Genomic DNA, 12,275 nt, shown 5'->3' with positions numbered 1-12,275 from the left:
AGAAATTCAGAGAATGGGAGTAGGAAAGTAAGCAGTAACATGTCCAATTCAATTAAATTCAACATACATTTATTAATCACCAACTATTTGATAGATACTGAGAATACAAAGGAAAAAGGAAATAACCCTGACCTCATGGAGACTGCATTCAACTTGGAGTAGGAGGGAAAGAATTATTGGGGAAGCAATGTTTACACAGGAAATGAAATATAAAATATATACAAATAAAGAGAAGTCACTTTTTGGTGGGGAATAAGATCTGGGTAAATCAAGAAAGGATGCTTTTAGAAATGACACAAATTTGGCTTTGAAAGGAACAGGAGTCCAAAAAGTAGAAGTGATGAAGGAAAACATTCTAGGAAGAAAGGATAGCCTGTGCAAAGCCCTAGAGATTGGAGATGAGATATTCCATACCAGGCACCTCAAATAGGTCAGTTAGCCAATCCCTGGTTCAGAATAGGACCTATATAAATCCTTATTCCTGTCCCTAGAACAAATCTTTGCAATTCCTATATCCTTTGGCTTTCAGTAAACCTTTCCATACAACATGTAAGGAAATAATCAGATTCAACATGGAAGGAAATAAATCCTAAAATTAATGATGCATATACACATAAAAATTAAATGAGATTAAAATAAGTAGGAAAATATATCTATTTTCCAAGTATTTCTCACATTTCCTTGAAAAAATTTTACAAAGAAATCCCTAAGCAATACCAAAGACTGGAAGATGGGGAAAGGTAAGAAGAGAAAGAAAATAATGCGTAACCATCCAAGAAAAATAGATAGAAACAAGATTGTGAAAGATCTTACATATCAAAAGAGAAGTTTATGTTTTGACCTAGAGGCAATAGACTCTACTGTTAAAACAATAGAAATGTTCAGAGATAACCAGGATAGGAAGACGGGAAATTTCTATGATGGCAATTTATCAGGCATTATTTCCAAAGGAACCTTCTGTCCATATTATAAAACAACATAGTTTTTACCACAGGTTGATAAGTCAAAGTAGAAAGAAAAACATGTTAATACCATCGACACTCAAACTAAAATCATCATACCTGGAATATTCAAAATGGACAATATGTAAAAATCCCACCCAACAGGACATTGTGTGATAGAATAGGAGTTAGGATTTGTTTGGACTCTGAATCTAGCTCCCTAGGGAAACATGAGTAAATCCTTTCCTCCATTCTGGTCCTTAGTTCCCACATCTAAAGAATGAAGGAGCAACTTGAACTGGATTTTCTCTAAGAGTTCTTCTGATTTTAACATTCTATGATTGAAAGTCAGTTCATTCAGCTGACTGAAAGTCTATAATTGAAGGTCAGCTACTTGGAGACACGTTTTACAGCCATCTCATCCTATTTTACCCATCAGGTTACAGTCCTACTGAATATCAAAAGTTCTACAAAGGTCATTCTGAAGGGTACTTTTATGGTCAAGACAGTCAATTGAAAACACCTGCTTTTCAATTTTTTTTCAGGCCAAAATTGTCTATTTCATATTTTATGGTGCAGAACTCTGGGCTCTCCAATGAACATTTGTTCAAATGCTTAGGCAGATTCAAAGCTCTTTTGAGGAAAATATTGGCCCTACCCACAGACATCTGGGTGGAAATGGGATGGCGTGTCTGGGCGAGGATACAAATCAAGCTTCCAAACTTTCACAATAGAATGTCAATTCAGCCTCCTGCAGTCTGGTATCTAAAGCACATGGATCTTTCTTCAGTCAACAACACAGAATGTTGGCACTCATCAGAAAATTCATCCATGCATTGACTATATTCCAGAGCATGTATCAAGCATTCACTTGAGCCATCTCACATATAAAAGAAACAATATAAATGACATGCTAACTCTCCATTCTTTGAGATTCTTAAAACTCTATCCTTATAGCTTAACTAGAACATCAAAAAACAACATGGCTTGTTCATATTCTATCAGAGTTTTACAAAAGTGCCTTGACTGAAATATAATTAATGCTATGATCTCAGCCTTTTGAGAAGCTCAATGTAAAAAGCCTATTAAAATTTAAAGAGAGAGAGAGAGAGAGAGAAGCTCAATGTAACATATAAATTGGAGCAATGTTTCTTCATCTTTGTCCTTAAAACTTCTTTGGGGGTTTCCACTAAAAACAAAACAAAACAAAACAACCCAGAGGAGCTGAAATGAGGGCTTCCTCAATGAGGCTTTCCTTTTTGCTCCTAGATAAGCATGCAAATGAAGCTAAGAGCAAAAACTAAAGGATATGATGAAAGTTAAGGCTTCAACTCTGCACTGTATTCTTACATTTACTATTGTATACCTGGCAACAACAAAATCCCTGGTCTTTCCACATGTGCAAAATAAGGTTGCCAACATTAGATTGCCCTTTATTTTAAGAACCATAAACAAATTTCCAACTTGGATTTAATGCAGTCACTTTTTTTTTTTTGCTCTGAAGAAGTAAAAAGTATCTTTTTTAAAAAAAAAAGGGACAAGAATTATATAACATATTGTGATCCTCCTTTTCCCCTTGAAAGTCAGGAAAATAAAAAAAAATTTAGTGCTTTCCCCCAAATATCTAATCCGAAGTAGATGTTAGAAAGAAGTAAGAGAGGACAGTCATCAAAGCTGGAAATTAGACCCAGTGTCTCAAAAATTCAGGAGAACTAGAAAGCCAGAGTTCAGCTGTGTTGGGACTAAGCAAAGAACCTAGGAGAGGAAGCCTATTTCCTCAATGAATAGAAAGATGTTACAGAGCATTAACTTGGTTTCAGAGCAGGAACATCATAGAACCCATCTCATATGGTCCCATCGAAAAGGCACTAAGTCAGAAATTGATTGGATTTAGAGACATTCTTATTACCTGTGTGACTAGATAAGGTCCCTCTGTCTCTCTGGTACTGGATTAATTCAACTGTCAAATAAAAGTATTGGGCTGTATGATCTCCCAAGTCTCTTTCAGCTCAAATACTTTGATCCTTTAGAATTAATGAAAGGACAGCAAGACATAGTTAATGGAGAAACTGACTTTGGAATGACATATACTGGACAGATGACATAGGACAAATGACTTAACCTCCCAGTGTCTTCAGGAACTCTCCTAAGACTAAATATTAAAGGAGAAAATATCAGTTTATTTTAATGAAAGGAGTTCTTCACCAGAAGCTCCCTGTACTGATGAAATAAAAGGTCAGATCAAACACATGTACACACATACACACACACTATTTGTATATACAAGTGTGTGTATATAAAATATGTGTATATTACATGTATGTATATTTTTAAAATATGAAAAAAACCTAAATAAGATTTTACTCTGAAAATTTTAGAGTTCAATGATATTAACATTTTACCTGAAACTTGTATGAAACCTTACATGTTTTGCAACCTGAGAGATCCTCACAACTGAAATAAGGTTGTTTTCCATTAGTCAGGATAATAAGAGTGCCTTATTACAGATAGAAGATCAGTGAATAGAATGCTAGATCTGGAATAATGAAGAATTGAGTTCAAATCTGCCTTAGGCACTTATAACCAAGGCAAGTCACTTATTTTGCCTCAGTTTTGTCATCAATAAAATGAGCTGGAGAAGGAAATAGCAAACCATTCTAGTATCTTTGACAAGAAAACTCTAAAAAGAATCATGAAAAGAACATTACAGAGATTAAAATAGAAGAACATACAGAGAGGGTCATTATGTGTCCAAAAATGAAAAGCTAAACAGGGTTCACTATGTCCTTGGGTGGTAGCAGCAAACCTCACTGCAAAAACAAGTAAATAGGGGCAGCTGGGTATCCATTATGTTACAGTCCTGATCCTGTAATCAGAAAGACCCAAGTTCAAAACTTATCTCAGACATTTAATAATTGTGATCCTGCCTCAAAAAAAAAAAAAAAAAGACAAGGAATTTATCCTTGGGTTTACTCATTCAATAGCAATACAAAGTTGAAAAGGAGTTTAACAAATGAACATCTATAAGAAAAAAGAAAAATACCTGGGCATCTCACCTGTGTATTAGTACTTCCAAATATCCCTCAAAATGATGATTTACCTTGTGCCTTTTTCACTCTTCCAATATTCAGGAAAAGCTCTTTTGTTTTTTTTCTTTTCTGAATTTTCATACCATCTCAATGGAGCAGTAATCGGGAAGAACAAGAGTTCACTTTTCAAAGCCACAGTAAACCAAGTCACAATAAGGTAGGAATGAAGTGACTTTTCAAAGAAGGAGGACCAATTTTCATTATAATATCCAAGCTGAAATGATTTGAAAGTATAGAGTTCAATTACTCTGGGATCTGTCAACCAGGGTTTAGCTCTTGTCACCTGTCAAGGGCAGGTGACTCAGAAGGATAAATAATGTCCAAATTGGCAAAGAATATAGATAAAGAGTGACTCCCCAACCAGTCCATCTGGCTTCTCCATAGGAAGATCTACCATATGTATACCCCACCCCCACATAAGTCCAGAAGGAAGCTTGGATTCACTGGCAAATTTCCATTTTGAATCCTGCTTTATCTTCATCTTCACAGAAAATAATACCATTTGTCAAGTTGACCTAGAATTTAAAGGGCACTGTCCTATAATGAAATGAGGAAGGTAGAGAAAAGAAGGTCTCAGCGATGGAGAAGAGTTACTGAATGAGGTCATTTTATTCCATTCAAAGTTTTGCTACTAATTTGTAATGTACTTTTCAAGACCCTTTACCTTTCCAAATTTGACTTCCTCTCCTTAGAGATCATCAAAGCCAAGATCATTACCATCCAACTTACAAAATATTGAAAATTTACATAAAGACTTATTTTTTTCAGCCACAAAGACAAGAGTTTCCAACTTTTTTGATCCTTGAACCCCTTGCCTTAATAAACCTTCTTGTACCCCTTGTACACTTTAGATTTTATTGTGCATGTGAATATAAATAAAGTGGACACTGATGTTTCATAAATTATCATTGCTAGCATTCCTATAGCACATTAAGGTTTCCACTGCATTTACAAACATTCTCCCACTTGAGCGTTGCAACAGTTCTGACTAGTAGGTACTATTATGATCCTCATTTTACAGATAAGGAAACAAATGAAGTGACTTGCTCAAAATCATACCACTTGTCTTTGAATTCTCATCTTCCTGACTCTGGGTCCAGTATTCTAGTTAATTGCCTACTAGAGAGAAAACTTTATTCACAACAACTACTTTTGGATTATTTGGATTATTTCAATAGAAAAATAAAGTCCACATGTAACTTGACAAAATTCTTGTATCCCCTGGGGGTATAATTTCCTCAAATTGAAAACCCCTATGGTAAGAATTTGTAAAGAGCTGAGATACTCCTAACCTTTTAGATACCTCCCCCCTAAAAACAAAGGACAATGGTATTGCCTTTATCTATGGGTGGAATTTCATGTCTGTTCTATTCTGGACACGCTATATGCAACAAATTTCAAAGAGATGTTTTTATTAATCATTGGCATTTGTTATGTTGAAAAGCTCTATTTTTTACTTCTTTAGAACATACTGTTTTCACTGGAAAGAGAAAAGGGATAATGTTCCACACACTCTCTGGAACAGCAGGGGACTCCCCAATTCTCACAACCAGATGTTTTCAGGCCTCTCTGGGGGCCTAAAAGTAGGTTTTAATGAACGTGTAGGTGAAACATGTAGGAAGCCCTTGAAATTTCATGAAAGGCTGGTGTGTTGCCGAGCACGTGACAGAAAAAGCTGTACTCACAGTCCAGGGTAGATAGAAGGCCAACAATTGTATGGAAGGCATCTCATAAACAGCATACTTTCAATAAAGCTGCCTTTGTTGGACAATGCCTATTTTCAATTTTACAGTGTGAGCTTTGGACAGAAAAGAGGTTGAGGAATGTTAACATCAAGGGTCTGTGTTTACTAATCCCTTAGTCAGGCCCACAGACCTGTATTCTTTCCTAAATTCTACTTTTGAACATATGTGCTCCCAAAAAGTCTCCACTTAGGAGTGCTTCCAGAGTCAGTCCCCCTACCTAACCTAAATCCAACTCATTATTATTAAGTGATTTAGAGAGACAATGGAGTTCATCATGTTTCCTATCTCTTCTATCATGTGGAAAATAGGCAGCAAATGAAAATATATAGCTAAACAGAGACAATTATCCTTGTGTTCAGACAAAACATTCAGCAGCAGCCCATTGCCCACAGTGACTAATGGAAACACTTCCCTTCCTCCCCCTTTTAAGACCCTGTATGCTCTGGCTCCTAATCCCATATCCTTTCCCATTGTTAAACAATATGCATCTTCTCCTCTCCCTGAGAGTTATCCCCATATGCCCCCATTCCTCCTCTATTTAAGATTGTTTAAAAGGGCACTCTGTTACATCATGGTGCTCCCTGAGCATGGAATGCTTTCCTTCTTCTCTGACTACTTAAATACTACCCATCCTTCAAAGATTAGCTCCTGGGAAGCCTTCATCAACCCCTCCAGCCCATGTCAAGCTCTCTTCTCCAAGATGTCTATAAGGACTGAAATATTTATCAATTGCTAAGGTACTTTACTGGGCACTGAAGATGCAAAGTTAAGTAAGATACAATCTTGCCTTTAAAAATGGGTAAAAATGCAAGATCACAAATACTTCTGATATGCAAAGGAGGGGCCAAGCCAAAATATTTTGAGAAATGCAATTTCAAAAAGTTGCCTTATTAAGACAATGTGTGGTATGGTGAAAAGGGCATTTGCATTGGAAGTAAGGAAACTCAAATTCTGGTTCTGATTTCATCACTAAGTAACTCTCTGTCACTGGAAAAAGTCATTTCACTAGTGACACAGTGATGAGTGCCAGGTCGGGAAGCAGAAGACCTGAGTTCAAATTCAGCCTCAGATACCAATTAGTTGTATGACTATAGGCAAGTCATTTAACCTCAGTTTCCTTATCTGCAAAATGGGGGTAATCATAGCGCGATCTCATACATTTCCTGTGAGGATCAAGTGAAAATGTTTACAAAGTGCTAAGCATAGCGTCTGGCACATAGTAGGTGCTATGTAAATGTTAGTTATTGTTATAATTATTATAAAAATTCATGAGTTGGAATAATGTAGTACTTTGCTCATATCTTAGAAACTTATTCATGACATTTTTAGTATTTCTGTAAGTTACTATATAAGTGCACACAGGCACTCTGGACTCCAAGTATAAGGGCAGAGATTTATAGTCAATATCTTTCTTTTCAAGAGCATTTTTCCATTTTAGCCCTCAGCTCTAGGACCAAACTAAACCCAGACCTAGCCCTCAGCTCCAGGACCAAACTAAACCCAGACCTTTGCCTTCTTAACTCCTGCTTTTTTACTGTTCCTTCGCCACCCCCAACACCCATTCTATTAATATTTTGATTCATATGCAACTTGTCAGGAACAATTCTAGAATTTCAATCAAAGTAGGCTTGCATGTGCACATGTATGAATTTTGGAGAGTACAGACTAACATATGCAGGCTTATGGAAATCATTGTGTAAAAGAGTATGCCAACAAGTTCAACTGAAATAGCATTATTTTCTCATTTCAGGCAATGTAGAAAAAAATGATAAGAACTTGACCTTGACTCAGATGACTTGAGTATTAAGTCCCAATTCTGCCATTTACTAGATATGTGACCTTGACCAGGTTACAAATTCTCCAGTTCCAATGATCTTGTGATAAAGAGAGCCATGGGAACCGAGTATGGGTCACAACATAGCATTTTCACTTTTTGTTGTTTGCTTGTATTTTATTTTCTTTCTCATTTTTCCTTTTTGATTTGATTTTTCTTGTGCAGCAAGATAATTGTATAAATATGTATGCATATATTGGATTTAACACATTTTTTTTTACTATGTTTAAAGTATATTGAATTACTTGTTATCTACAGGAAGGGTTGAGGGAAGGGGAGGAAACTGGAACACAAGGTTTTACAAGGGTTAATTTTGAAAAGTTATCCATGAAAAGTTGTATTTTAAAACATATAAAAATAAAGTACTTTAAAATAAAAACAATCGCCACCAAATTCTCCAGATTTTCATCTGTAAATGGAGATAATGATGCTCATTTTGCATAGTGTCTTAAAGCACTTTTCCTACAATGGTCCTGTAAAGCAGATAATTCAACATTCTCTACTCTTAAGAATTACTGGAGGAATATTTTATTCACACAGACTCAGATGTACCCCAGTTTACATCCTTGAATTATTTCTGAAAAAACAAATGCTGATAACATTTTTTTTTTTTTTTTTTTTGGTAAATGAGTATCATAAGATCATAAGCCTGACAGGGCCTAATTTTACAGAGGAAACTGAGGCTCAGAAAGATTAAGTGATATTCCCAAAGTCACAAAACTTCTTAATGACTCTGTGCCCTTTTCCTTATATCACACTATTTTCTTACATTAAACACTATATTAAACACTTCAAATATGTTTTCACATCAATAAGAAGATTTTAATTGTAAAATCCTGGCGGACATAAAGAAGTAATGCCAGCAAAGACACTAAATATCAGTAGAAGGTGCCTTATTTTGTTGTTTGGGGTGGTTGGTTTGTTGTTTTATTTTATCTGAATTACCCTCTCTTCAGAATTTTCCATGTTTATTTTGCTATAAAGATGAAATTAAAGATGAATTTCTTAAGGGAAAATAGTGTCATTTTGAGGGCTTTTTAAAAATAAATTAAGGAAATTTGGAATTCCCCAAAACTCAAGTGGAATCATGAAATTGTGGAGTCATGAACTCAGTTTTGGAAGCATATTTTGGAAACAATTTAAAGAACTTAATTTAAGAAGACAATGTGTGGTGTGGTGGAAAGAGCACTTGCACTAGAAGTAAGAACACTCAAGTTCTAGTTCTGGCTTAGTAATAAGTAGCTCTGTGACAGTGGGAAAAGTCATCTCACTGATGATAGAGTGCCAGGGCTGGAAGCAAACAATTAAAATAAACAAAAAATTGCTTGATCCAAGAGCTCAATTGAAATCTCCTTTATAACATGCTAACAAAAGGTTATCCAGACTCTACCTACCTCTAGTAAGGGAAGCTCAGCTATCATCCAACATATCTTAGTCCCAGTTTTGAACAAGTGTGATTATTTGGGAGTCTTTCTTTATATCATTCCAGATTCTGACTCCCTTTAATCTACATCAATTGATTCAATGGGGCCAAAAAAGTAAGCTATTTTGTCTTGTACATGATGGCTCTTCAAATACTTGAAGGCAGCTATCTTCTATCAATCTATCCCAACAAACATTTTTCAGACACTGTGCCAAGTACTGAGGATACAACGAATAAAAAGAAAGGCAGTCCCTACTCTCAAGGAGCTTGCAACCTAATGAGAGGAAGTACACAGCACATTAAAGTAGGCAGGTAGGAAGGAGGCAGAAATCAGAGGGTATCCATCTTGTTCTATAGAGCTGAAACCAAGCAGAGCAACAGATGGAGAGTAAAATAAGCCAAAAAGCTCCGTTTCTAACCTCTATAAAAGAAGGCTATGGGAGGACTTGGTTACTCCACTCCTCAGCTCTTCAACTAGAAAGGAGGGAATGTAGACGGAGGCAGTATCAGTTGAGTTGGTTGGCTGAGTTCACAGCATAGTGAAGAGATTAGAGGTAATAAGCTTACCTGTAATGTTCTGACTAGCTCTCTGGAGGTCCTCAGAATGGGCTTGTTTTCAGCAGAACCACAAGAATAGACAAGAATAAAGTCCAAAGTCTTTATTATCTCCTTACTGTCTGTCTCCTTCACCTGGAACCTGGCTAGCTTTAGGGGGACCTTCAGATGGGCCTTGGTCTTAGTGAAGTGAAGGAGACAGAAGAGCTACCACGAGGGTCTTTGTCTTCAAATCTGGCCTCCAGCCTCCAGTCTTCTGTCTTCTCTATGAGTTTGTCTCCCTCCCAGAGTTCTTAGCTCTTATATACTCTAAATACATTATCATTGGTGTCAGTCTTGTATAATATCAATTTGTAAGTACTAAGTACATGTAAACATTATCTCAATTCCACTGAGTTAACACCTTGTTGTAGGATTAAATCAATCATATTGAGCCTTATGTATACCTTTTCAGAGTTCCTGCCCTCTACATTTACCTGAGAGGGAAATCTTGTTTCACAGAGTTGAAATCAGACAAGTCAATGAATGATGGAGGAACCTTTCAGTTTAGCTATAGAAAATTAAATCTCTTTGACTTAAAATTATTCCTTTCAAAAGGGCAGCATACCCAACCCCCAATGGTGCTTTAGGTCTCTTCTAGAGCTTGATAAGCAGAAGAAATCATTTGGTATTGCTTCTAATAAACTATCTGTAACCTAACTAGACTGAGAAGAGTAGAAAGGATTTACCGAAGAGCTCATTTTTGGAGTTCTGATCATTTCACTCCCTTCTTTTTGAGCAGAGCTAGTGTCTATTGTTTTGTTTCTTCATTTACCACCAAGCTGCCCTCCTTTGTGCTTCTTCATTGTGTCCCCATATTCAGTACTGTCTCCCCTCTCCCCTTTTCCAGTTTCTTCTTACGTATTTTCTTCCCATTAGATTTTAAGCTCTTGAGGCAGCGATTGTCTTTCTTTTTACTTACATTTATACTCCTAGTGATAAATGCAATGCCTTGGTATATAATAAGCTTTTGATAAATGTTTCTTGATTGATGGATTGTTCCTGTTCTCATGGATGATGAAGCAGCAGCTAGCATCAATGTGACCTGGTGAGTAAAGGAACACCCAGACCCAGTTTCTCTGCATCCATCTCTCTCTGCTTCTCTTTGGTTTGGAGGTAGAAAGCCTGAATTACTTCACTACTTGAGACAAAAGAAGGTAATCTGACTTCTTGTTCTTTACAGAAATGTTTGTATATCTGTATCTTTAGAGTTGCTGTTAAGAATTATCTCCTCTCTTTATGGAAATCACATTTGATGCGTGTTTATGTTTGTACTAAGTTTGAAATTCCCCCAAAGTCTGTGTACTTGCTAATTCCTCATTAAATAACTCTCCTGAGTAGCATTGTTTATTTAGTAGAATTTAGCCAACATCCAATTTTTAACTATGTAAGGAACCTAAGTTTTTAATCACTAGGAAGAGGAATCAATGATACTCCCAAATTATGTATTCTTAATACAAAACACAAATACTCTCTACTCTATTGCTGTTCAATAGTTTGCAGCTGTGTCTGATTCTTTAAGACCCCATTTAGGGTTTTCTTGGCAAAGATACTAGAGTAATTTGCTATTTCCTTCTCTAGCTCATTTTACAAATGAAGAAACTGAGGCAAACAGGTTTAAATGATTTGCCCATGGTCACACAGATTGTAAGTATCTGAGATCAAATTTGAAGTCTTCCTGACCCCAGGCCCAACATTCTATCACTGTGCTACCTAGCTGCATTCTCTAATTATATCAGCATGAAATGCTTATTAATCTTAGCCCTTAGATAATATACCTTTACTAGCTTCTTGATACTATTTGATCTTATCCGCATACCACTTTTTGCTTCTGGCCACTACATGATCAGAAGTGACCTTTGCCTCTATATGACCAACTCATCACTCTTGAATCCTTCTCTGTTTCAGTCTTTCTTCAATCCCAAGCTTGATAGTCTTCAACTTCAGCTATGAACTATCCAATTTCAACCTTTATCAGGTTTTATCCTGGCTAGAATGGTGTTAGGAGGTACAGAAGTCTCTTTTCATCTTCACTATTCCTGCATGTCACAGAAGTCCTGAAGCTAGAGCTGCAGAGAAGCTAGACTTCCTTAACCTGATCTAGTGGGTATGACCGCTACTTCTGCTACAAGAGAAGTTTTTTGTCAGAACTTTCTCTCATTTTTCATCAGCTTTGTTGGTGACTTACACTATCATGGCATTCCATGGATCTACCTGGTTCTATTTCCTGCTTCTTTCTTCTTGACTCTATACCCCAAGATAGGTACCTTAAGATAGAGGTTTATCCCATTTGCACAACCACTCTGATTGAATTTGCTGCAGCTGAGGGGGAAAGGGATTCACTCTTCAACATTTGGAGCTGCTAATTTTTCATATGAGCATTTGGGTTAACATTTGCATGGGAAGAGACTCTGTCCCTGTTGTAGTGTTCTGTAGCCAATGTGCCACTCAAAAGTGAGAGGACAAGTGCTTCAAAGCTTAGAAATGCCAACCATTATGATAACTGATGACAAATTATATTACCCATCTTTTGCTTCTTTTCAATGTAAAAGATTCTCATTAATCCCAAGGTTAAATAATACAGTGATAAACTTTATAGAGTTCTATAGAACAAACCTAAGGGTATTTAATAAAAATTATATTCAACAA

The 12,275-nt window shown here is 36.3% G+C and overlaps 1 protein-coding gene across 4 annotated transcripts in view; it reads right to left on the bottom strand.

Moving 5' to 3' along the window:
* Positions 1 to 12,275, bottom strand: part of IL16 (interleukin 16) — a 162,075-nt gene that overhangs the window by 133,757 nt on the left and 16,043 nt on the right. Inside the window, exon 1 of one of the 4 annotated variants that reach the window (XM_031955651.1) lies at positions 4,042 to 4,302. The exons of 1 other annotated variant lie outside the window; for it this stretch is intronic. In XM_031955651.1, the coding sequence (XP_031811511.1) occupies positions 4,042 to 4,111 (70 nt within the window). In that variant the 5' untranslated portion in view covers positions 4,112 to 4,302. Of the gene's footprint in view, positions 1 to 3,997; positions 4,303 to 12,275 lie in introns of those variants that run through there. 2 more of the 4 variants (XM_031955653.1, XM_031955652.1) reach the window with 2 other exon arrangements.

The sequence above is a fragment of the Sarcophilus harrisii genome, chromosome 2 (assembly GCF_902635505.1).
Source record: "Sarcophilus harrisii chromosome 2, mSarHar1.11, whole genome shotgun sequence".
In the NCBI taxonomy this organism is placed as follows: domain Eukaryota; kingdom Metazoa; phylum Chordata; class Mammalia; order Dasyuromorphia; family Dasyuridae; genus Sarcophilus; species Sarcophilus harrisii.
The sequence above is the reverse complement of the archived record's forward strand: the minus strand, read 5'-3'. Positions and strand labels throughout refer to the sequence as shown.